At 65.6% G+C, this 24,688-nt stretch overlaps 4 protein-coding genes across 4 annotated transcripts; 2 read left to right on the plus strand and 2 right to left on the minus strand.

The window, feature by feature from the left end:
* The first annotated feature begins 294 nt into the window (after positions 1 to 294).
* On the plus strand, positions 295 to 5,657 carry CHLRE_07g355550v5 (uncharacterized protein). Its single transcript, XM_043064647.1, has 7 exons — positions 295 to 615; positions 785 to 890; positions 1,430 to 1,553; positions 1,993 to 2,089; positions 2,306 to 2,630; positions 2,964 to 3,188; positions 3,544 to 5,657. The coding sequence occupies exons 1-7, from the start codon at positions 491 to 493 to the stop codon at positions 4,711 to 4,713; spliced, it is 2,172 nt and encodes a 723-aa protein (XP_042923215.1). The 5' UTR covers positions 295 to 490; the 3' UTR covers positions 4,714 to 5,657.
* Positions 5,658 to 5,953: 296 nt separating this feature from the next.
* Positions 5,954 to 10,342, minus strand: CHLRE_07g355600v5 (uncharacterized protein). Its single transcript, XM_043064648.1, has 9 exons — positions 10,164 to 10,342; positions 9,906 to 10,059; positions 9,381 to 9,464; positions 8,885 to 9,149; positions 8,231 to 8,263; positions 7,758 to 7,887; positions 7,286 to 7,384; positions 6,702 to 6,851; positions 5,954 to 6,345 (listed from the first exon to the last, which is right to left on the minus strand). The coding sequence occupies exons 1-9, from the start codon at positions 10,185 to 10,187 to the stop codon at positions 6,244 to 6,246; spliced, it is 1,041 nt and encodes a 346-aa protein (XP_042923216.1). The 5' UTR covers positions 10,188 to 10,342; the 3' UTR covers positions 5,954 to 6,243.
* Positions 10,343 to 11,141: 799 nt separating this feature from the next.
* CHLRE_07g355650v5 (uncharacterized protein) lies at positions 11,142 to 19,334 on the minus strand. The gene is made up of 14 exons (XM_043064649.1): positions 18,639 to 19,334; positions 18,429 to 18,521; positions 18,148 to 18,214; positions 17,702 to 17,778; positions 17,341 to 17,378; positions 16,981 to 17,028; positions 16,528 to 16,692; positions 15,909 to 16,035; positions 15,352 to 15,576; positions 14,903 to 15,059; positions 14,386 to 14,469; positions 13,861 to 13,995; positions 13,170 to 13,505; positions 11,142 to 12,785 (listed from the first exon to the last, which is right to left on the minus strand). The coding sequence occupies exons 2-14, from the start codon at positions 18,503 to 18,505 to the stop codon at positions 12,195 to 12,197; spliced, it is 2,127 nt and encodes a 708-aa protein (XP_042923217.1). The 5' UTR covers positions 18,506 to 18,521; positions 18,639 to 19,334; the 3' UTR covers positions 11,142 to 12,194.
* A 640-nt stretch (positions 19,335 to 19,974) lies between these two features.
* Positions 19,975 to 24,535, plus strand: CHLRE_07g355700v5 (uncharacterized protein). Its single transcript, XM_043064650.1, has 10 exons — positions 19,975 to 20,255; positions 20,430 to 20,789; positions 21,091 to 21,128; positions 21,335 to 21,973; positions 22,298 to 22,428; positions 22,757 to 22,842; positions 23,099 to 23,279; positions 23,425 to 23,609; positions 23,759 to 23,851; positions 24,161 to 24,535. Exons 1-10 carry the CDS (start codon positions 20,127 to 20,129, stop codon positions 24,248 to 24,250), a joined length of 1,932 nt encoding a protein of 643 aa, XP_042923218.1. The 5' UTR covers positions 19,975 to 20,126; the 3' UTR covers positions 24,251 to 24,535.
* Positions 24,536 to 24,688: the final 153 nt, after the last annotated feature.

Raw genomic sequence — 24,688 nt, forward strand, 5'->3', positions numbered from 1 at the left:
CTTGGTGATGGCGCGCAGCACGGGATGGGGTTCAGTCTAACAAAGGGACACGTGTGGATAACCGAAGGGCAACGTCTGGCACACACCGGCACGAGGGTATTATGGAAGCAGAGGGTGGGTGTTGTGAGCTCACATATCAAGGGCAAGTGCGTGCGGGGCTGACTGGGCTAGCTGTGGCAAATTGTGGGAAACCTGGTAGGGAAATCGCGCTGGTCGACATAAAGTCTCGAATGGGGCGTGGGGGAGGTGACCATCTCTCGGACCCAATTCGCCCCGTCCGACAAGCGCGCTGGTCGCCGTGACGAAACTAAGCAACATCAGTTTACCTTATATAAGCTTCCACCACATCCATACTAATTTGCCGCAAGCGACCGGAATCCTTACGGTCGCGCACGGCTACAAGCGTTGTTTGCCCGGAACCCCGATCGTTTCACCAAGTCGTATAGAAAGCCTGAATGTACACAAACTAAGGGCTCGCAGTCTCGGGGGAATGGGAGGTAATGACGAGGCCGAAGACGACGGAGCCAAGCTGCTGCGGTCTAGCGAGCCAAGAAGCGGGGATGTGCTGCCAAATAGAATGTCGGTGCTTAAGAAGCAGTTCGCGGCGCTCACACGGTGGGTGGTTCCCGCGCTGCAGCCAACGTGGCGCACACGTCTCGCCGTTGGACTAGCCACACCCAAAGCTGCACCACAACTTCTGCAGCGCTGGCGTCTTCTGCATTGCCTGTTATATTGCCCCTCAGTTGCTTACATGTGTGTGTCTCACACGCACTCTTACTCACAGAGCGCTGTGGGACAGCGGCGTGGCGTGTGTGTGCGCGGCGGCGGTTGTGTTCTCACTGTCGGCCTTCTTCGTCAAGCTCATGGGACATGACATGCCCGTGTTCGAGGTGCGCAGGCGGGGACAGGAGGGGAACATGGGGGTATTTAATTTTAATGCCAAATGCAAATAAGACCCAGAACCCAGAACCAGCGGCTTTGGGCTTTGGGGCTGCTGGGAGGTGCGAGAAGGGAGGTAGGCTCGTGGCGCAAGCGGCCACGGTGTGGGGCCAAGAGGGGGACGAGCGGTGTGGGGCACCTGGCAAGGATACGGCTGGTGATGTGGACTGCGGGCAAGGGCATAGGTTACGTAACACGACACCAAGTTCTTTGGGGGGCTGGAGGGGGTGCGAGAGGGTAGGGAAGGGGAGGGGGCAAGCGGTGAAGCGGCCGTGGCGTGGGGCCAGCAGAGGAAAGCGTGGTGTGGGGCCCGGTGTTGGTCTGCAGTCACTGCAGTCATCCCAGCGCCATCCCGCCGCCAGCCCCGTCTTCCATCCTCTCTTTTTGTGCGAGCAGTACCCCACGCATGGCAGAATACGGTACACATACACATGCTTCATGCTTCCTTCCTTTGTGCTGTTCCCACACACACACACGCACGTGCACACAGATAGTGGCGGTGCGCTCCGTGTCCTCCTTCCTGGTGTGCGCCGTCTATGCTCGGGCCGCCGGCGTCAGCCCGCTGTTCGGGAGGCGAGCCAACCTCAAGTTCCTGATGTCGCGGGGGCTGTTCGGTGAGGGAGGCATGTGTGTGTGGGACTGTGTGCGGGGGCTGTTTGGTAAGGGAGGCATGTGTGTGTGTATGCATGTGTGCGGGGGCTGATTGGTAAGGGAGGCATGTGTGTGTGCATGTATGCGGGGGGCCATTCGGTTAGGGAGGCATGTGTGTGTGCATGTGCGTGCGTGCGTGTGAGTGTACATGTGGAACTGGCGGGGGAGGGGGTTTCAGGGGGGACAGCACGGATGAGGTGGAGGGGGGAGAGGCAGTGCTTCCAAACCCATGTTGGGGGACGATTGGGCGCAAGCTGAGCACTGCTCTTGCAGCCCCAATCTCCTTCGACTACTGTCTAAACCTACCACCTGCACCCACTCCACCCACCACACACCCGCCCCACCACACCACACCACACCACACATCCACCACACCACACCACCTGCCCCCCCCCTCCCCAGGCGCCGCCGCCATGACCAGCTACTACTTCTCGCTGCAGCTGCTGCCGCTGGCGGACGCAGTGACGCTGTTCTTCCTCAACCCGGCGGTCACGGCCGTGTGAGTGGCTGTGGCAGTGGGGCGGGGCGGGATGGGGAAGGGATGGTGAAGGGGCGGTGAAGGTGGGGCGGGGCCGGTCTTTGCGTGTGGACTACCGGTGTGCATGTGCCCTTGGCCCCGACCCGACATGTGACCCGGCATGCTCCCTGCTGATCTCCTGCTCTTGTGCTACTGCTGCTGCCACGGCTGCTGCTGCCGCCGGGTCCCCCGCTGCAGTGTGGCGTGGGCGGTGCTGAAAGAGCCGCTGGGGGGGCGCGGGGCGGTGGGCGTGCTGGTGAGCGTGGCGGGCCTGGTCCTCATCACCCGCCCGCCCTTCCTGGGCTTCAGCAGCGGCAGTAGCAGCAGTAGCAGCAGTAGCAGCGCGGCGCTGCACGGCGACGGCGGCGTGGGCGTGTCTGCTGCTGGGGCGGCGGCGGCGGGTGCGGGTGGAGGCGGCGGGGGTGTGGAGTGGGATGCGCAGCGGCTGCTGGGGACCCTGTTCGGGGTGTTGAGTGCGGTGCTGAGTGCGGGCGCCTTCATCAGCATCCGCTTCATTGGCAAGGTGAGGGGAGGGGAGGGGAGACCCTGGCAGGGGGTGGTGGCGCGGGTAGAGGTGGGGAACTGGGGCAGGGGCCGGGGGCAGAGGCCTGTGTGTGACGGCGTGTGGGGCGGCGGCGTGTGCGGCCGGAGGCATTGTGCACGTGTGTGTGCCCTCTGCACACGCTGCCGCGGCCGCCGCGCCGCCGCCACTGCACCGCGCCCAGCTGCGGCACTCCGATGCCCCCCAGCCCTGGGACCCGCAACCCCACCATCTGCCCCACTTTCCCTCACTCGTCCTTCTCCACCCCTCCCAACACCACTCCTCACCCTACCACCTCCCAATCCCACCGCACAGGGCGAGCCAGCCCTGGTCATGTCGGTGTACTTCCACGTGTGCGCCGCCGCCTCCAGCGCCCTGCCGCTGACGCTGGGGCTGCCCGCGGCCGCCGTGGCGCCGGGCGGGCTGCAGTGGGCGCTGCTGGCGGGCGTAGCGGCCACGTCGTTCTGGGGGCAGATCCTCATCGGCCGCGGCTTCCAGCTGCTGAGCGCGGCGCGGGCCTCAGCCATAAACTTCACGCAGGTGCGGGCGGTGCGGATGGGTGTTGGGTTGGTGTGGGCTGATGTTGGGTTGGTGTTGGGTTGGTGTGGGTCGGTGTGGGTCGGTGTGGGTTGGTGGGAGGGCGGATTGTAGGTACCAGCCCAAATTAAACCGAACCCATTGCAAAAGCGCGAGGAGGAGGGCGTGGCCTATGCTTTGACAACGGAGGGGTCAGTTGCGGTGGACGGTAGCACCCGTCCAGCAGGACCGCCCCATCACACCCACCCAGGCACACACCCTCCCTACCCCCGCCCTCCCTGCCCTCCTGTATGCCCCCGTCACTTCATACTTGTGGTCTAAATCCTCTGCCCTCCATGGATGCTGCCCCCTCCCCTAGGTTGTGTACTCGTACATGCTGGGGTTGCTGTTCCTGCATGAGTCGCTGTCACTCAGCGGCGGCGCCGGCTCAGCGCTAATCGCCACCGGGGCCGTACTCGTCAACCTCCGGCCCAAGCCGCCGCCCGCAGCAGCAGGAGCAGCGGCTGGACCTGCGACATCAGCGGCAGAGTCAGGAGGAGCGGGGGAGCAGCAGCAGCAGGCGCAGACGCAGCTGGCGGCGGCCGGCGGGGCGACGGCCGCTGCGGACGGCGGCGCGGCGCGGCACAAGGCGACCAGCAAGGGCGCGGGCGGCGGCTGTGATGACGAGGACGAGGAGGCGGCGCGCACGACAGCGGGGAGGGGTGGGAATGATGGAGGGGAGGGGAGTGAGGGGTGTAGAGGGGAACGGGGAGGGCGAGGGGCAGGGCCGGACGGCTCAGGCGGCGGCCGGCAAGTGGAGCTGCAGGAGGTCCGGGTGGACGGCGGCGGGCGTAGCGGTGGCAGCGGGCGTAGCGGCGGCGGCACAGAGCGGGTGCTGGTGCCGATAGCGGCGGTGGCAGGGCCTGGGTCCCAGCAGCAGCAGGGGCCCCTGCCGCCCTCGCTATCCGCACTGGGGCCTGCGCCAGTAGGGGCAGTGGGGACACGGAGCTCAGCGGCAGTAGCCACAGTAGCAGTACTAGCAGCAACAGCAGCTGCAGCTGCTGCTGGTGTTGGTGTTGGTGGCAGTGTTGATGCTGTGGCCCAGGACCATGCGTGTCAGGACGAGGCGGGCCAGGGCCAGGGTGCGGGCGAGGGCGAGGGCCAGGGTGCCGGCGAGGGTGAGGGCGAGGGCGCCAGCCTGCTGCGCTGCACCTTGTCTTGGCGGCCAGCGGGCGGCGGCGGCAGGAGCGGCGCCCTGACAGCAGCGGCGGCTTGCGAGGCCGGGTTAGGGGCTGCAAGTGCGAGTGCGAGTGGCGCAGCAGGAGGCGGGTCAGGGGTGGTGGCGGGGGTGGCCGCGCAGCCGCTCCGTGCGCTGCGGTGGGGTGGCAGCGGCGCACCTGATGCACCCGGGTGTGGCGGCACGCAACTGCGTGGCGAGGGAGAGGGGCAGGGGGAGGGGGAGGGGCAGGGGCAGGGGCAGGGGGAGGGAGACGAGGAGCGGCAAGGGCTGCTGCACGCAGGGACGCAGCCTAGAGGTCTGGCCGCGTGATGTGGCGTGCTGCTGCATGCCACCGGGCCGGATGCGCCAGCCGGGCAATATAATGTTAAGACCAACGAATGAGATCATGTGTGTATGAAGTATGAACCCTGTATTAATCATGAGCATTTGCATGGCGCCCGCGGCTACGGTGTGCTGTACGAATAAGCCGGCCGGTTCTGACTGGCCTGGATGGATGTGTAGGCGTGAAGCGTTTTGCATGGTTCGCAAGGGGTTGAGGATTTGAGCACGCAAGTATGCGCACCGGTGGGCCATGACTGCCATGCCATTGTGGCTACACAGGTATGATGGTCCGGCTGTGAATGGTCCGGCTATCATTTACAATGTCATACAGTAGTCCACCGTTACACGGCATTTGCCCTTGTTGGGCGCCCTGATCAGCATACAAAGACACAGCGGATCCCGCTTCGTCTTGGCGAACATGCTGGGCGCCTGAGATCGCAAATTCAGACGCGGATACGGACTATCCTTATGGCAGCAATGAGACACATTCTCATCCTGTCAGCCAATGCTTAATGACACGCTCGCGGACTCGTGCGCAGGGAGCTGTCCCATGCTACTTAACCAGGGTTGGCCAAAACCTTAGATAGCCGCGCGGACCTAACCCTTAGATGAGCTTATATATGCTTATCTATGCTTATCTAAGTTAGGCAGGCCCACCTTAGACGGGGGGTGTCCCTAGGAGAAGTGGGTCATAGACTGAGCCGTTTTTGCTGCGAAGTAGTTTAATGCGTTGCTCCCTCCGTCCCCTTCTGTAATCAACAGTCCGAAAGCCTGTGCTGCCCGACCCCACTGCACTCCAGCCCCTGACGGTCCCCAAACCCATGCACGTCAATGCCGCCGCAGCCGCTCTCAGCCTCATTCGGCTCCCCATATGGGGCCCCATGCACCCCACGCAGTCTACGTCAAGCCCCCATATGTAATGAAAGAATGCGTGAATGCTCAAGCCTCCTCTCCGCTGCAGCCTCCTGTCCGTGCTCCGCTGCGGCGGCCGCTTCGCTCACTCCACGAGCGGCTCCGTCTCCGTAATGTACGGCATGCCCTCCGCCGTCAGCTGCAGGCGCGGCTGCGCCGCCTGCTGCTGCAGCGCCGCCGCCCCCAGCTCCTCCTCCTCCTCACACTGCTGCAGGATCAGCTCCTCGTCGCTGGCTTCAAGGCCCGCGGCGAGGATCTTGCTGGGGCCTGGCACGTGGGCGGCGTACCGCATGGCCCCAGTCTAAACCTTAGATAAGATTAGATAAGCTTACATAATGCTATATAGCAACATTAGTTTGACCGTGCGTTGACTATGGTCGTCGGGGGGCTTCTGTCTAATGTCTAAGTTATATATAAGCTTACATAAGCATATCCTTAGTTATCTAAATCTAAGGCCCTGCCAACCCTGTACTTAACTGACCTAACCCTACCCCCGCAGCTGTCTGACCACATACGCACGTGCGCCCCTCCGAACGCCGCGCTCCAGCCCCTGCTACTGCCAGCCCGAGCCAGCAACCTCCGCTACAGCCCTCCGTCCTGGCGTCATCAGAGATTACCATCTGCCACCGGAGCCGCCGCTGCAGCCGCGGGCTCCTTCGCCCCGTCCGCCTCCGGCTCCGCCTCGTGCGCCGAGATGAAGTGCTCCGCCTGCAGTGTGCGGTGGTAGGGGCACATTCATAATTATTAAAAATGGGGGCACGGTGGGGTCCGCGCCACAGCACAAGCACGCGCATGTTCAGGTGTGCGAACCGGTCCTTAATATTACTCCCTCATCCCTTCATCCCTGACATCCCGACCTCCCTCCGGGCCTGCCCCGCCCCGCCGCTACTTCGGGCTTTGGACTTCGGGACTTGCTCCACCCCCTGCTTCCCCTCCCGCTCCCGTTCGCTTCCCTATATCATTGTGCCGCCGCACCCCGCCTGTGCTCTGCTAGTTTGCTTTGGTTGGGGCTGGTGTCTACACCCCCACCGCCCCCACCACCCCGCCCCTCCCCACCCTCGCACCTCCAGCGCCGCCATGCATCCGGTGCCCGCCGCCGTAATGGCCTGGCGCCACTTCTTGTCCTGCACGTCGCCCGCCGCGAACACGCCCGGCACGGAGGTGGCGGTGGAGTCGGGCGCGGTCACGATGTAGCCCTCGGCGTCCAGCGCCAGCTGGGGAGGCGGGGAGGCGGGGAGGCAGGGGGGGGGGGTACATGCATGTTAAATAAGACGAGAAGGCGAGGGGGGGGGGCGGGGGGGGATGTGGGAATTGGGGTGGGGGGTGGGGGAGGGCGGAAGCGCGTGGTGTGGGTGGGATGTGAATGGAACAAGGGTGTGTGTGTTTATCAGGCACGTGGGGCCGGGATGACACGGCGCGTGCTGGTGCAGGCACATGCGAGGGGACGCGATGGCGATAGCGGGGGGATGGCAGGCACGATGGCACAAGGCGGGTCAGGATGGCAAAGGGGGGCGTGGATTCATCGGGGGCATGCAAGCGCCAATTCCTGCAGTCCACCCAGCCGTGACGCGACCGTGCACGCGCCCTGCCCAAGCCCTTCGGCCCCAATACCCTGCCTGCCCGCCTGCCTGCCCGCCTGTCGCCGCACCTGGCCGTTCAGGAAGGCCGTGGCGGGCTGGTGGCCGATGGCGAAGAACAGCCCCGACACCGGCAGGTCGTGCAGCTCGCCCGTCACCACGTCCTTGACCTGTGGGTGTGCATGCGTGTATGTGTGTGTGTGTGCGTGCGTGCGTGCGTGCGTGTGTGTGTGTGTGTGTGCGGTGTGTGTGCGGTGTGTGTGGTGTGTGCGTGTACGCGCGCAGGCGGCGTGTGTGCGCAGGCAGGCGTCTGAGGATTCGAAACAAAAGCCTGCCCCGGCGGAGGGTGTGTGTGTGTGCGTGTTTACCAACACAGTAAGCAGAAGGACGAGAGCAGGCACGGAAAGCAGTGTGTGTCCACGTGCCCCATATGTGAACCGAAGCCGAAACTCCGTTTGCAACATCACCAGGCAGTTCGCGACCGACACGCGCCGCACACAAGCACATGCCGACACGCATGTCACGCACACGAAACACACGCACCTTGACACCCCCCAGCAGCCCCTTCTCGTTGCCGTACGCCTCCTCCACCACACTGTTCCACAGCACCTCAATCTTCGGGTGCTCCAGCGCGCGCTTGGCCATGATCTTAGAGGCGCGGAAGGAGTCGCGCCTGGGTGGGGTTGAGGGTGTGAGGGGGCACGCGTGGGCAGTTGGGGAGGAGCTAGGAGGTGGTGCGTGGGGAGGCGGCTTGGGTCTGGAAGCTGTGCCATTCGTACGCAAGCAAGGCATGACGCATGCTCACGAGAAAACACACACCCCAAGTTCAATCCCACATGTGCACATGTACACATGTACATGCACCGCAACCCCTCCTTGCCTTGCAAGGACAGGCACACTGCACGACACAGCAGCCACAGCACGCCCGCCTCCCCCCACACGCCCCCCCCCACACACGCCCCGCTCCACACACACGCCCAGTGGCCCCCCCAGCCCGCGGCCCCAGTCGCACACACCTGTGGATGATATACACCTTGGAGCCGTACTTGCTGCGGGGTCAGGAGGAGGTAGGGGGCAGGAGGCAGGGGTGGGAAGGCCCGCGAGTTGGGTCCGGTGCAGTGTGGTGGTGGTGGTGGTGAAGGTGTGGGGGCACACGCCCTCGGCGGGTGCGCTGGTGCAGCGGGTGCGCCAGTGCCTCCACCGTGCCGCCCCGGGCCTCACACACACACACACACACACACATACACACATGCACACACGGCTTCGCATTTATAACGCACACATACACACACACTCCAACACAACACACATGCCAGCTGTGGCGCCGTACATGTCATGGCCAGCCCCCAGCCCCCCCCTGCTTCCCCGGCTCCCGGCGCCCCCCAAGTCCTTCACTCCAGTCGTCCCGCAGGACCCCGCGTCTCACCTCCCTCGGCCCTCTCCTCCCACTCCTCCCTCCCCCCCCAATCCTGATCCAGTCCTGTCCTTCCGCCCACTCCTCCCCCTGCGCCCCCCCATGCATCGGTACCGAGGAACCCATCCCCCCGGCCTCCCTCCATCCCCCTAGCAACTGCCGCCTCTGCCTGTGCCCCGCTAGTTTGGCCTGGTTCGGTCAAGTCCGGGCTGGTATCCCAACCCTCTCCCGCCCCCCATCCTCCGCCCCGCCTCACGTGAGGAAGGTGGCCTCCTCCATGGCGCTGTCGCCGCCGCCAATGACCGCGATGGGCTTGTTGCGGAAGATGGGCGCCGCGCCGTCGCACACGGCGCAGGCGCTGATGCCGCGGTTCCAGAAGCCGCCCTCCTCGCCGCTGCCGGGGAACTCCAGCCGCCGCGCCACCGCGCCCGTGGCGATGATGAGGCTGTCGGCGGTGACCTCCTTGTCCGCGGTGCGCACCGTGAAGGGCCGCCGGGAGGTGTCGATGCTGTCCACCGTCTCTGTGTGTGTGCGGGGGGGGGGGGTGGAGGTGTGCGGAGGGGGGGGGGTGTATGTGCGATATGTGGGTCGGGTGCCTGTGTGCGGGTGTGTGGCGGTGTGTGGGGGTACGGTGGGGTTGCGGTGGGGGAGTGCGGTGTTGGTGATGTGTGCGTATTGAGCTTTTCCTCGCGCCTTCTTTGCCCCCCGCGCGCGCCCCTCCCAGCTCAGTCCTGCTCCCTGCTGCTGCTCACCGCTGTAGATGCGGGTGCCGAAGCGCTCCGACTGTTCCCGGAAGCGGGTGGTCAGCTCTGCACCCAGGATACCCTCGGGAAAGCCTGTGCCGGCAGAGGGAGGGGGGGAGGAACGGGGAGGAATGAGCACGACACCAACGCATGTGAGAATGCGGGATGCATAAGGAGGAGGCGTATGCTTGAGGTTTTCTTACTGGTGCGTGGGATTGATAAATGCTAGGAGCACGGTGTCGGGGAGCAAGCTTAGGTATGTGTGCTGGGGACGGGTGGGCGTCAAAGGGGCACGCAGCAGCCGCCATCGTGTGGCCGTAGGCCGAGCGGGTAGTAATAGTTTCAAACCCGGCGCGAGCCTTACGCAAGCGTGCAGGCTGATCAGATTTATGCACTGATCAGCCATTGATCTTAACACGCCATTCTCTGCAGAGCATGATGCGATCCGTCTAAAGGCGCGCAAACGGCAAAGACGCCTCGTGGCCTCGTCCATCATTGGACGAGACGGCTCCCGCCTTCTCGCCGCTTGCTCACCCGGAAAGTTCTCCACGTCGGTGGTGGTGGTCAGCTGGCCACCGGCCGCGATGCCGTTGGCCATGAAGCCCTCAAACAGGATGGGTTGCAGCTCCGCGCGTGCGGTGTACACGGCCGCGGTATGCGCTGCAGGCCCGCTCCCAATAATGCATACCTGTGTGCACAGATCAGGTTCTCATCAACACGATGAAATGGCGCGCCCCAAGGCATTTCCCCCGCTTCGCTGCTTCGACTCCACGCAGCAATCGGAATGCTTGCCTTCGTGTGCATCTTCTCCACCATTTTTGTACTCGAGCTAAATAACCTATGAAGTAATGCTATGCTATGTGTATTTTGTGACGAAGAGGTCAACGCTTGCGTGAACGGGGAATGACAGCCAAGTGGGCTTAAGCGCTTGGCGATAGGTACTGTGGAGCATAAGAGTGAACAAAGAATCCGTGCTGCCATTGCAATTCAATAAAGAGGCAGCAATGGGCACTCCTCGCCTCCCAAGCATGATGTCATGCAGCTTCATTGTCCACGATTGACAACCGTCTGCAGCCCCGTTTACGGCTGCTTCCAGAACCCTCTGGAGGGGCCTTCCCCCTTCGCTTCTAATTCCAATGCATATGCACAAGCTCTGCAGCCGTGGGTGCAAGCCGTGGGGCGGGGCCTGGCGCAGCCTGGCGCGGCGGCGCCGTGCACGCCGTACCACTGAGCCGTCTTGAGCCGCCCCCAGCACCCCTAGGCCATTTCCTGAGCCTCCCTGGGTCCACGAGAAGCACAGATGGTGCACGCCGTACTGGATAAGGACAACAAGGCAGCACGGCACGCTGCACTGCTGGTGGCCTGGTGAGGCCTGGTGCCAGAGTTGCCTTGCTCGGCCCGACGGCAGGCTTTGTGACATGGGCACAAGCCGCACCGGGCGCTGCTACCACGTCTTTCACCGGGCACTGCGACCACGTCGGCGGCCTTCCTGCGCAGCGGGGATTGCACACCAAGCCGCCCTGGGCGCCGACCCCCCACTCGTCCCCCCCTGGCCCCAAGCCACGCTAACCATCAAGCCCCACAACTCGGCGGCAAGTCGTCCTCAAAGTTGTGAGCTCTCCTTGCCTGCATGCAGCCCGCATACCGGGATTGGCGTGATGAAGCTGTCATACGCACGCAGGCTTCAATGCCATGGACTCTGCCGGCCTCTCAGCGCTCTCTCTCCAAAGGGCGAAGGCCCCGCCTTCCTGGCCAGCCGTGTCCGGGTGGCACATGTAAGTGTTGCAGGCGTTATAAGGGTCCCCCGGCCCGGGCCTCGGTTGCTACGACGACAGGAATGCACGTCGTGCTCACCACCATGTAACCGCACACAACAGGCAACATGTCCGGGCTCCGTGCAGTGACACATAACAGCCTCTGCGTTGTGGCACATCGCAGGTCGTCCGCAGTGCCTCCCGAAGTGCCCCGCGGGCGCCCCACTGGCCCGCGGACCTGCGGCGTTCTGCACGAGCGCCGTCAGCAGTGCCGCGGCCATGGACTGCAGAGTGCATAGTCTTGCCGTCCCGCCCCGCCCCGTCTTGCCGCCCCGCCGAGCAAACCGTGATACGGTACTTCAAACCCCTTCAGAGCGCTCACACTGCTTGTCGTGCCGGGGGTGCATTAAGGATACCGTAGCCCTGCCGTAACAAACATCGCACATCGGCGTCCAGTACCTTTGCTATGCTATTGCTACTAGGAGCGCTCTGAGTGCTGCGGCAGGGTGCCTGTCCTGTCCTGGCCGCAACCTGACCCCCTCCACGTCAGAGCAAGATCACACACGCTCCTTACGTCACGCGTAACATTTGACCCCGCACTTTAGCGCGCATACTTCGATGACCAAGTCGTTCTACGCCTTTCTCTGTCTCCGCCGCGGCTCGCCTGCAGCCTCATGATCATATACGATTCCCCTTCCCACGCCCTGAACCCACCCAACACTAATGTCAGCTGTGCATTATCCCACACGTCCCACACCCATGCAGTCACTCGTTCCCAGTTATCTCTCCTTCACCTAGTCGTTCACTTGATCCTACTCCTGCGATCCGTATGTTCTGACGTTATCGGTCACTCTCCGGCACCCCCACCACCGCCGGTACGCACCCCGCCGCTGCTGTACGCGCGCCATCCAGCCCTTCACCTCCCGCACACACCACGCTACTTACCGCTCCGCTTGCTGTCATCTCTGTCCCTCTTCTCAGTATCAACACGCTCATGCTCACCTGTACCCCGCCTCACCCGACAACTACTAGCTCTAAGAACACCCGGCCAAGATGTCTGCGGTCACACTTATGTCGAGGCAGCACCGGGTGCAGCCGCCGCTGCCAGTGCTGACCCTGGCGCCTCCACCACCGCATCCACCGTCGCACTCCCGAGCGGCTTGGCCGCCCCTCCCTGCTGCGGCCCCGCCGATATATCCACCAGCATCACCTCGCCCCCCGCCCCTGCACCCTCCCCTGCCCCTGCCCCTGCCCCTGCCCCTGCCGCCGTCGCCGTCGCCGCCTCCGTCCCCGGCGACGAGTCCAAGTGCGGCTGCGGCTGTGGCTGTGGCTGCTGCTGTGGCTGCTGCTGCGACGGCGCCGCGCCACCGCCCGACACCACCATCCCCACCGCCGCCGCCGCCGCCGCGCCCGCCACGCCTGCCACGCCTAGAAGGCCGCCAGCCGCGCTGGGGCCGTGCCCGGTGGGGTCGGCCGAGGCGCCGCCGCCCACACCCAGGGAGCCGGCGCCGCCGCTGGCGTAGTGGTGGGCGCTGAAGTTGCCGATGCCGCCGTAGCTGTGGTGGGTGGTGCCGGCGCCGCCGTTGGAGCCGTTGTGGAAGTGGCCGAGTGTGTTGCCGCGCATGATGGAGTCGCCAGGGACCATCTTGCCGTTGTACACCTGAGGCGGGTTACATACATGATTATTGAAGAAGTGAAGGCGTAGCCAGATGGGGGGCGGGTAAGAAGTTCATGTGGAGAACGGAGTGGTCAAATCACAAGTATGAAGGGGGCGGAGGCAGGGGGGACGGGGGCGCGGAGGGAAGAGGTAAGGCCGAGGGGGGTAGCCATTCATGGGGGTGGGGGGTAACGGGGAGCGTTCACGAGCGGGGAAACGGGTATGGAGCTGCTGTGTGCGAGGTGCCCCAGTCCTGTCCGCTCCACGGCTCAAGCCATCCACGCCACGCTCACACAAGCGCCCACACAATCAAGCGCCCACGCCCATGCGCGTGCCCAAACCGACATGCCCACACCCCACGCCCCGAACCTCCCGCACGCCTCTCACCTGGTGGTAGTGTGTGCCGCCGTTGGCGAGCAGCGTGTGCGCGGGCGCGCCGCCCGGGCCGGGGCCGCCCGCGCCGCCGTGCGGCGAGTGCGGGCGCAGGTGCGGGTGCGTGTGCGGGCCGCCCGCCGCGGTGGTGCTGTTGGGGTTGGAGTCCACCATGCCCAGTCCCAGGCCCATGCCCAGGTGCGGGTGCGGCACCACGTGATGGCTACTGCCCATACCCATGCCGCCCAGGCCGAGGCCCATGCCGCCCATGCCGGCGGTTGGGCCGTTGGGGCTGCCGCCGTAGAAGGCGCCGGCGGGGCCGCCGCCGTGGTGGTGGTGGTAGGCGGAGCCCTGAGCGGGACGAGGAGCAAGAGGAGGAGGAGGCGGAGCAAGGAGGAGGAGGAAGAGCGAGTTAGCGAGGAGGTGGTGCGGGTCTGGGCATGGGCGTCATGGGCATGGGCAACAGAGAGTTAGAGGAGGTGGTGCGGGGCTGAGGGGCCAACCCACCGCCCTCGGCTCTGCGTACTTGCACCGCCCGCCTTCCCACTCCTTCGTAATGCATCACAATTCCCCTCCCCTCCTCGCCCTATCGCGACTCCGCCCCTCCGCCCCTTCGTCTGCAGTCTCTAGTGCATCCTGACCGCTTTGCCAACCATCTTTTGCAATCCCCCTATCCCTCCTCTCCTCCCCCTCCTCCTCCTCTTACCCCGTGTTTGGAGGCGTCCAGCCCCTTGTGCTCGTCCTCGGCGCTAATGCGTAGGCTGCCGGCCGCCCGGAACAGCAGGAAGAAGGGGCCCATGGTGCCCAGCACCCAGCCCGCGATGGACAGAATGCCGATCACCTGGGGACAAGGGCAGGGCAGGGGGGGAGGGAAGGGGAGGGACGGGGAGGGAGGGGCGGGAAGCGAGGAGTGGTGGGAGGGAAGGGAGGAATGGTAGGAGAGTGGTGGGAGGAGGATTGGTGGCGGTGGCAGGTGGTGGCAAGACAAGACTAGGGCCATGGGTGAGCCGTGGGGGTGGGCTGGCCGTGTGGTCGTGTGGCCCTGTGGCCCTGACCCCACCCGCACACCGCGACCCCCGCCCCAACCTACTGGATGGCTGGCTGGCCCTCGCATGCCTGCAAACCCCACTGAACGGCATTACTACCTCCCTCCCCACGCTCCCTCCCCCGTCCCGCCCCTACGTTCACTCCGTTCTCCACATGAACAGCTCCTCCCCAGTCATCCCCCCACCTGGCTGGCCAGCAGCAGCCCCCCGCCGCCGTAGAAGAGGCCGTAGGGGTAGCTGTCGCGCACGTAGGCCTGCTGGATGTACTCCTGAGGAGTGAGGGGCGGGGAGGCGTGGAGGCGGGTGGGCGGGTGGGCGGGTGGGCGGCGTGTGTGGAAGGAGATAGGGAGGGAGGGCGGCACACCCACAAGGTGCGGCAGACAGGGAGGGGTCGGGGCCTTTGAGTGGCAGCCTCGGTGCACGACGTCTCCCGACCACCACCCTCACCTCCCTGCCCATGTCTACCCCCCCCCCTCCCCTCCCCCACTCCGCGCGCTTGCCCACAGCCCCCGGACCCCTCCTCACCTCCCCCTCACCTCCCTGCGATCCCCCACCTTCCACCTCCCCTCGCTCCCCTCCCTTCCCCCCTTGTCAAGCATAGGCCACGCTCTCCTCCTCGCTCTATTGCATTGGGTTTAGTTTAGTTTGGGCTGGTATCTATAACCCCCCCCCCTCCCTCCCCGTCTCCCCCCTGCCCCTCACCTCCTTGGCCAGCAGCCCCACGAACAGCACCCCCCAGGCGCCGCAGCAGCCGTGCATGGGTCCGGCGCTGACCACGTCGTCCACCCGCAGCCGCAGCAGCAGCACGCAGGTGCCCTCGAAGATGAAGGCCGCGCAGAAGCCGCAGATGAGAGCCGCCCTGGGGTGGGGGGTGGGGTTGGGGTGGAGGCGGGCGGGTGGGTGGAGCACGTGAGGGGGAGGGTAGAGGAGGTGGGCGGTACTGGTGTGTGCTGGTGCGCTGGTGTGGCAGAGAGCGCACACCTGTGCCGCCAGCATGATGTCAGCAGTTGCTGTGAGCACACCGCCACTACCTGCCGCCTCAGCTGGAGCCCGGTGCTTCAAGTCATGCAGCCCAACCTCCCCCTCCCATCCCGCCTCAACCCCCCCCCGCCTCACCTCCCACTGTTACGAACCCCCCCCCCCCGCCTCACCAGGGCTCAATGACGTGGCATCCGGCCGTGACCGCCACGAAGCCGACCAGCATGCCGTTGCACAGGCTGATCAGGTCCCACGCCACGTGCCGGAAGAAGCCCAGCAGCAGGCAGGTCAGCCCGCCCGCCGCGCCCGACAGAGTGGTGGTCACGGCGGCGCGGCCGGCGATGAGGGCGCTGCTGCGCACGTCCGCCACCAGCGCTGAGCCGGGGTTGAAGCCGTACCTGCGGGTGTGTGGGTGGTGGGGTTGCAAAGATGGTTGGCAAAGCGGTACAGGATGCACGCAAGACTGCAGACGAAGTGGTGGATAGGGGTTGGTGGGGTGGGTGGGAGAGGAGGAATGGGATGGAAATGGGGATGGACTTCGGCTGCCCTCCGCCCCCGCCCCCGCCACTCCTCCTCCTCCTCCACCCTCGCCCCCACCCCGCACTGTTTCCACGGCATTGGTTCTTCTTTAACCCCACCCCGCCCCCGCCGCTCCTCCTCCTCCTCCTCCTCCTCCTCCTCCTCCTCCTCCTCCTCCTCCTCCTCCTCCTCCCCCTGCCCCCGCGCCCACCATCCGAACCACAGCAGCACTGTGCCCAGCACCACCAGGATGGCGCTGTGGCCGGGCATGGGCACTGGGCGGCCGTCCATGTCGAAGCGGCCCAGGCGCGGACCCACCAGCCAGGCGCCGGTCAGGCCTGAGACAGGAGGCAGGGGGAGGGGTCGCATCCATGATTTCGTAAGAAGGCGTAGCCAGGTACAGTAGTATAGCAGACGCGAAGGGGATGAGAGCGGGGGCGAGGTGGGGTGGAGCAGCAGGGGGACTGGGGGAGTGTGTAGCAAGAGGGGGAGCAGGCTGCCAAGCGGCGCACGCTTTCCGTCGATTTCCAAGGCGCGTGCGCAAGCGTCCTCCCCCTCGAGTGTTCTACCCCCAGCCTCTTCACTGCCGACCTCCCCAACACCAGCCGCGCCGTGCCGCCCCTCTCCCATCAGCCCGCCCACACCTAAACCCCCCAACCCCTGTCCACCCTACTCTTAGGTACACGTGTACCAATCTATGCAATCCCTACCCCTTCCCCCCTCCCCGCTCTATTGCATTGGGTTTGGTTTAGTATGGGCTGGTATCTACAATCCCCCCCTCCCAACCCCCAGCCCTCCCCCCAAACCCGTTCTCCCCCCCACCCCCTCACCCGCCAGGCCTCCGGTCATGTGCACCACGCCGCTGCCCGCGAAGTCCACCATGCCCGCCCCCAGGAAGGGCGCGGTGGCCTTGCCGTACCCCAGCCACCCCGTGGGGCACCACACCCAGTGCGCCACCACCGGGTACACGAACCCGCCCAGGAACAGCGAGTAGCCTGCGGGGACAGCGGGCAGGAGGGGAGGGAGGGTTGGGGATACCAGCCCAAACTTAAGCAAGCCGAGCTAAACCAGCGGAGCACTAGCGTAGGGAAGGTGGGGAGGAGGGGAGGGAAGGGGTTGCATACGATAGTCCAGGAGGAGGAGGAGCAAGCAGGGCAGCGGGCACGGGTGCCTGTGCTTGGCCCGCCCATACAACCTAGGTCATCCCATCCCAAACCCCCTCCCTGCAAGAACTCGGCCCTGGCACCACACCCCGCGGCCTCAACCCGCGCCGCGGGCCTCACCTAGGTATGCGTTGAAGTTGAATCGCTCAGCCACCGCCCCAGCCGGGACTGCCACGCGGGAGGTGCGGGGAGCAGGTTTGGAACGAAGGGGGGAACACGAGGGGTTACTAGAGAGAGTGGCGGGGGGCACACGGGGGTCGTGGGTGCGCCCGGCCCCGGCACCGGGCGGACTACAACCCCGCCTAGCCACACCCCTTCCCTCACAGCTCGTGTGGCCAGTCCGCCTGGCTTCGGTGTTCACCAGGCGCCTCGGAGGCCGTACACAACGATCCGCCCCTGCCCCACCACCCCCTGCCCCCCCCTTCTGCCCCCCTACCCCCCCTGGCCCTGGCCCTGCCCCCTCTGCCCCGCGGCACTCACTGGTGGCGGCAGTGGCGCAAAAGGCCCACTGGAAGAACCTGCCGGGTGCAGTGGGGGAGCGGGAGCGGGGAGGGGTTTGCACGCAGCAGTGCGGCCCGCAATGACGGGGCCTCAGGCAGCAGGGGCTATGCAGGAAGGCGCGCGCGCGGCCATAGCAGTCCAGCCGCATGCGGGCCCACACCCGCCATGTCCCACACCCCAGCCCGCCGCTGTACCCACCTCCAGCGCCTCCGAGCTGACCGCTCCTGCCTCGCCCCCCCTCCCTCCCCTGTACCAACACCCCTCTTCACCCACACTGCCCCCGCCCCTCCCACCCACACAGCCCCTATCCTCTCCCCCCCCCACCCCGCCCCCGGCCCACCAGTTGGTCCACTGCCCCACGCCGGTGCCGGTGTTGTGGCTGGAGTAGCGCGACAGCCCGAACAGCGCGTCGCCGATCTGTAGGAGGCGCAGGCGGCAGGGGCAGGGAGGGAGGCGCAGGCGGCAGCGGGACAGACAGGTGAGCGGCGGCGAATACCGTGCGTGGCCCTGGAGCCGGTGGGTCCAGCCGCCCAGGCTCAAGACTACACGCTCGTCCAGCCCCACACACCGCCTGTCCCGACCCAACCGCCGGCCTCCCCTGCCCTTCCCCTTCCTCCTTCCCTTCCCCACGCTCGCTCGAACACCCGCGGACCCCGGTTCCGCCCGCCACCCTCGCCCTTCCGTGTCGATGTAGAACTAGGGTGCCGAGCACCCCGTGCTGGCACCCCCCACCAGCCCGCCTCCTCGACCCCGTCCATCACCCCGGTCCCACGAGCCCCCACTCACAAAGCCGTTGGGGTTGTCGCCAATGCCGTATGCAAAGCCGAACCCCACCAGGTACCACATCACAGCGCTGAATAAGGAGTGTGGGTTCGTGGTGGTTCGGGGTTAGCGGGCGAAAGGCAGAATGAGAGGGAGAGGAACGTAGCAGACGCAGCGGGACGTTAATGTGTGTGTGTTGTATGCTGACTACGCGTGCCTGAACTCCACAGGGCTGGCCCCAACCCAGGCCCAATCCTCCTGCTCCAGCCCCTTCCCCGCCCCTCCGGCCCCTCCCACGTGCCCACCTGGCTGCTCCGTCCAGCACTGTCTGCAGTAGGATGTTCATCGCGTTCTTGCTGCGGATTGCCCCCGCCTCCAGCATCGCGAACCCTCCGTGCCTACACGGTTGATTTTGATTGGCTCCTACAGTTATTCACGTAATCTCGCACAACGGGAACAGCAACACGTTTTGGCGACACGCCCGTCCAGGATTGCCCGACATGGCGCGTACTCACATTATAAACACCAGCGCGGCGCTGAACAGCATGAATACCGTGTTAAGGCCAAACGCGACCTCCTCCGTGCGCTCGCGGGAACTGAAGACACGGCACAAGGTCGCGGCGGCCACTGCGTCGCTGTGCAACGCTGCCAGTACCTCCAAATATTGCTCTTCCAAGCAGCCGCCCATATCCACACTTGGGCTGGCCATCCTGCTAGTTCTCTGTATCTGTAAGGCGCCCTCCGCGCCTTCCCGGACTACAGACAGCGCTCCTGGTCTGCCGTATTGGCTTCTACGCGTCGCCCAGATGGAAGTGCGACCCCGTTTTGATTTGAATCCAGCCGAAGCGAGCGACCCAAGCGAAGCCTGGACGCCCGAACGGCTCCGTAGTGGGAAAGTGGAAAGTCACGACGCTGCAAACAGTTGAACGCTGCAGAGCGCTACAGAATGCCGAATGGAAGGTCGACCTGCAGAATGAGCTTCGGGCACGAGAGCCACGGGAGCATGTGATTTTGGATCCGAGGGGCGCGACCACTTTAAAGTGTGCAACCACTTTCTGTCGGCCCCTTGACGAACTCAGTCGAGCCGATCTTAAGAGCTGCTACTTATCTTTGCGGAGCGCGGGCCCCGGGCCTGGCTCTACTGCAAGGTGGCGATACACTCTTCAGCATGTCCCGCCGCTAAAAGTTGACTGGCTCAAGCCTCCTCCTTAAATCTCAACCATGTGAAGGGTAGCGTTTCATTTATGAACGCAGTTGTTAGGTGGCACGCGGAGCCGGCAGTATCAGGTGCGGACCGCAACACCGTTTGAAGTTACCAAGGGCCCCGGGGGCGCCAGCATCCAGCACCCCACTCTGCTGGAACGCGTTACACTTACACGCTCACGAGTAACATATGTACTGCAATTTATCACTTGGTGCTGCAACGGGGTCACTGGGCCTTAAACATGGCATGCATGGCCAGGCATGGTGGAGTGTGCGATGGGACAGTGTTCAGGCAGGTCGGTGAAGTCCCGTAGGGTGCAGCTTCCCAGACCTCAGCAGATGACAACCATTTTTGCAACGGCAGGCATGGTGGAGGGTAGGTCACAGGGCGATGGAGGGGCAATGGCAGGCGCGGGCGCGTTTCAGCCGTTCAATGGACGAGGCGTGCGTACGTGTAGCCTTTCAATGTACGAGGCGTGCGTGTGAGCTGCTGCGAAACTGTGCTGCTGTGCAATGTCACGCGCATAGACCCAAGCCACTTGACTTCGGGGGAGGTGGCCGGGTGGAGGGGTGAGGGTGCCAGTGTGGGTTGCGGGATTCAGCCGTGCCTAGTAGTCCAATTTGCTTGAGATTATATCGTAATATGCAGTCACACGCACATAGAGACTGAAAGCTCCGTGAAAGCTCCGTGAAGGAAAGCTGTGCCAAATCCTGCTGCGTGTAGTTTGGCGTGCACGCTGTGGCTGCTTTAATTGTCGTGATACATATACTATGCGTGTATAGGTTATTTACTTCACAGCATGGCAGACGACATCGAGGCCGAGCTCGCAGAGCAGCTCAATGAGCAGCGCGAGGCGCTGGCTAGCATTCAGGAGGCAATCGCAAGCATTGGAGGCGATGCAGCGGAGGGCGCCGAGGAGTTGCTGCAGGTGCGACGGGAGGTGGTGCGGGCGCGGCTGACCGATGGCCTGGTCCTCACTCCAGCGCCTGAGGTGCCGCCCCGTCGCACTAAATCCGAACAAGCTCCCTATGCCCACACACCCTGTGCGCCCACCCAATGCTTCCGATGCTCCTCCCTTGCATGCTGCTGGTGTTGGCCGTAGATGCGCGAAGAGTTGAGCGCCGCGGTGGCGGAGTTGGAGGCGGCTCTGTTGGATCTGAAGAAGACCCGCATCCTGCAACAGCTGGCGGCAGCGGCGGCAGCAGACACATCGACCGGTGGCGCATCCGCGGCAACAGCAGCAGCAGCAGCAACAGAAGCAACAGCAGTAGCAGGGCCGCAGTCAGGCGCAGCTGGCCGGGAGCAGGTCACGTGGGGGCACGCCGAGGCGGACGGCGGGGCAGACGCCGGCGCGCCGCCGCCGCCTCCCGGGCCGCTGCCGGTGGCCCCGGGATGCACGTGCCGCTTCCGCTACATGGACGGCCGCTGGTATGCGGGCCGTGTGCGGGGCCGCGGCAGGCAGGTGCGTGGGGCTGTGTGTGTGTGTGTGTGTGGAGGGGCGGAGGCTTGCACGAGCGGCGGGTACGTGGCACATGGGTACGACACGCCCCGGCACACCCATCATCGCTCATACAGTCATACTGCGTGTGAACCTACTTCCCTGACTCCACCACCGCCCCCTCGAACTTCGGGTTGGAGTTGGCGACCTACATGCCCACTGCTGCCCACCCTTGTTGGCTTGTTGCCCTGCCCCTACCCCTTACCCCGCCCCTGCCCCTACCCCTGCCCCTGCCCCTACCCCTTACCCCTCACCCCATCTCCAGCCGGACACGGTGTCTGTCGCTTTCGAGGTGCCCACTAGGTGCGCAGTGCAGTGCAGGCGGTGGCTGGGGGATGAAGGCTGTGCGAGGGTGGGCGTCGCGGGCGGGCACGGCTTGGTGCAGGCGCCTGGAGCCCACCGGCAACACCGCCTGCTGCCTCGTAGCGTGCAGGGCACACGCCCAGCCACAGTCCCGCCACCCCGCCCCCTCCCCTCCCAACCCGCCCAACCCGTCCCCCCCCCTGCAGGCCCTTCATGCTGGACCCGGTGGACGTCATGTGCGCCCTGGTGCAGCCCTACCAGCCCCCACACCACCACCAACACCACCACCAACAACAACAACAACACAATCAGCAGCAGGCTGGTGGTGGCGGCGGACTTGGCGGGGCCGCAGGCGGCGGCGGCCGCCCGCACGGCATTGCAGTGGGGCGGCGGGCGCTGGCGCAGCTGCCCGGCTCGCGGCTGTACCTGCCCGTGGAGGTTGTAGCACTGGACTGGGGGCGTGCTACTGCCACCGTGCTGCCGTTGCTACAGCCGGGGGCGGCGGGCGGCGCAGGCGGGGGCGGGGGCGAGGCGGTGGTGCCGCTGGAGCGAGTGGCACGGCACACACATGCCGACGAGGTGGCGGCGGCGGCAGCGGCGGCAGAGGCGCAGGAGTGCGACCAGGGAGACGGCGGCAGCGAAAGCAGTGACAGCAGTGTCAGTGGGCTGCTGCGGCAGGCCGGCGGCGGCGGCAGTGAGGACAGCGCTTCTGGGTCGGGTGACGAGTATGGGTACGGCGATGACGGCGGTGATGACGACGTGTACGGCAGTGACGAGGGAGGCGGCGGAGGAGCGGAGGACGGCGACGACGGGGAAGGAGGGCTGGACGTGTTTGGGCACGCCAAGTGGGTAGTTGGGAGGGCGGGGACAAAGCGGTTGGGAGGTCACGTATTCACTGCGGCAGCAGCAGGCCGTGGGGCAGGGCAATGAGTCAGGGGCTCAGGTGGGGGCTTCCAAGGGAACGTGTGGCCACTGCAGCAGTCTGGGAGGCAAGGGGCCACATCGAAACTCCTCAGCTCTGCTCTAAGCTCTTAGCTCTTTGCCACTGGTCTGTCTTGCATCTGGCCTCCCCCCGGCCCCATGCCGCCCCATGTCGTCCAATTCCTCCCCCTCCTCCTTCCTGGCTCCCTGACCGCCTCTGCCCGTCCCCCCACCACCACCACGCGCAGGGCCGCCGCCGCCGCGGGCGCCCTGGACGACACGGCCCGACTGACGGCGTGGGAGGCGCACGGCCGGGGGGTGGCGTCGCGGCTCATGGCGCGCATGGGCTACGTGGCGGGGCGCGGCCTGGGGCGGAGAGGTGCGGCGGCGCGCCGCGTGTGCGGGAGAGGGAGAGGGAGTCGGGTTGCGGGGGAAACAACATCCGCCAGGCCACCGTGCTGCCACACCTCACTGATGAACACGCGCCACGAGTGCAAGCCAAAGTGCACTTGCCTGCGTATGATGCGTTGCCTGTCTGCACACGCATGCTTCCGTCCGTTTCAAGTGTTCAATGCAAACAAGCATACGGTACACGCACAGCAGCGCGCGCCGGCGACCGCACCTGGTTCCGACCCGACCCCCGTGTGCCCCATACACACGTGTGCCCCCCCCCCGTGTGCCCCCACCCCACGTGCACGTGTGTGCAGGCGAGGGCGTCATGTCGGCGCCGGAGGTGCTGCTGCTGCCCGAGCGCAAGGGGCTGGGCGCGGTGGACCGGGACCGAGTGCGCCGGGTGCGGAGGGGCGAGAGGGCGGGCGGGCGGGCGCGGGCGTTTGGGGAGCAGGGGAAGCGGGGTTGCGGCAGCGTTAAGTAAGCGCTACGGAGCGGTAGGCGAGCGGGTTTGTGGCGTGCTCTTGGCTTGCGTGTCGGGCAGGCGGGGTATGTTGTCCTGGGTGCTCGTTGCTCCTTGATACCCCCGCGGCCCTGCGCGCTGCTCCTGAGCCAACGGCCTGGTCGGTTGGTGCCGTCGTGCCTCTGTGATGCAACAGGTGGGTGGCGGCAAGCTGGCGGCGGCGGGCGGTGTTGACAAGAAGCGGCGGCGCGGCGGCGCGCGACAGAAGCGCAAGCGGGTCATTGCGGCGGCGCGGGAGGCGCGGGCGGAGGTGCGGGAGCGCGAGGGCGGCGCGCCGGGCGGCGGCGGCCTGTTCGACTTCATAAACTCATCACTAGGTGAGGACATGCGCGGCGGCGTGTTGCCGTAACGCGTCTCAATGCATCATAAACACACAGGGCGATTCAGCCGCGTGAACTCCGCACTTATTTCTTATAGGTGGATAACCTGTAAGCTACCGGCTTGCATGGCCTGCCCCCTCAGGCGACTCCTCCGTGGCGGCTCGCATCCGCAAGGCGCAGACGTCGGTGGTGGGTGGGGGCGCCACCGCGGGGGCGGCCGCCATTGTGGGCGCCGTCGCGGCTGCGGCGGTCTCCCGCGGCGGCCCGGCTGCGCCACCCGACCGGCGCGGCCTGATGTCGCACCACGACCAGGTGTCCGGCATACAGGTGTGTTGCGTGTCCGGTCATCACAATGGGGGCGGGTGGACAGGTGCGTAAAGGCGTGCAGGGGCCCAATCTCTTGCAGGGGAGATATCACATTCAAGTACCCTCCCACGTCCGTAACGGCCCGCCTCCCTCCGCCCTTCCCCCGGCAGACCAAGCTGGCCCGGCTGCAGGAGATGCTAGGGCGGCACGCCGGCAACAAGGGCATGCGGTCGCAGATAGAGGCGCAGATGAGGGGCGTGCAGGTGAGCGCGCAGGCGGGGTGTGGAGACCCGGAGGGGCGCCATGCGGTGCGGTGCGGGGGCTGGTTCAGGGCGGAGGGATGCATATGCTGGGATGCATGTGCTGTACTTGGTTTGCGGGGGCAGGCTGGCGCGGCCTGGTAATGCGCGGCAACACACGTGGCATTTGAGGCCGGGAACTCGGGGAGGGAGCACAGGGGTGGGCTGGGCGGGTGCGGTCTGGCTTTGTGGACCATATCGGTAGCGGTCGGGGCTACAAATTCACGATCAGCGCTGATGCTCGCCTCCGCGTGTATGTGCTTGCTGTTACAGGCGGAGCTGGCAGCGGCGCAGTCGGCGGCCGCGCGTGTGAGCAAGGCGATTCACGACAAGGACGCACAGAAGAAGTGGATGAAGTTCTGAGACGGCGCCAAGACGGTGTGCGCATGGGCCGTGTGCAAACGGCCATTCGAGCTCGCGGTGTGGGGCAGGTGGCCTGCACCAACAGGCGCAGTGGCGGGGGGGAAGCATGTGAGGCCGCGGCAAACTGGCACTGCAATAGGGGCTGCTGCGGAGGCGGTTCACAGGACGGCTATTGACGTGAGTGTTGGCGTGCGGCATTCGATGTCAGCACGAAGCGTTGCCGAGTTTCATGTCGAGGCTGGGTGAAGGTCGGATGGCGAAGGCAGCTTGTAAATCGGGCTCAGGGAATATAGGGGTGGTTGTCATGGTAGGCAACCGGCAGACTGGAAAGCGAGGAAGGGGTTCACAGCACTCACTGGAGGGATGTGGGCCGGGGAGGGGGGAGATGCGCGCTGCCGACGGAGGCAGGGCTTGTGTGGTCCCGGCTTCGCCCTCGGC

The sequence above is a fragment of the Chlamydomonas reinhardtii genome, chromosome 7 (assembly GCF_000002595.2).
Source record: "Chlamydomonas reinhardtii strain CC-503 cw92 mt+ chromosome 7, whole genome shotgun sequence".
Lineage (NCBI taxonomy): Eukaryota > Viridiplantae > Chlorophyta > Chlorophyceae > Chlamydomonadales > Chlamydomonadaceae > Chlamydomonas > Chlamydomonas reinhardtii.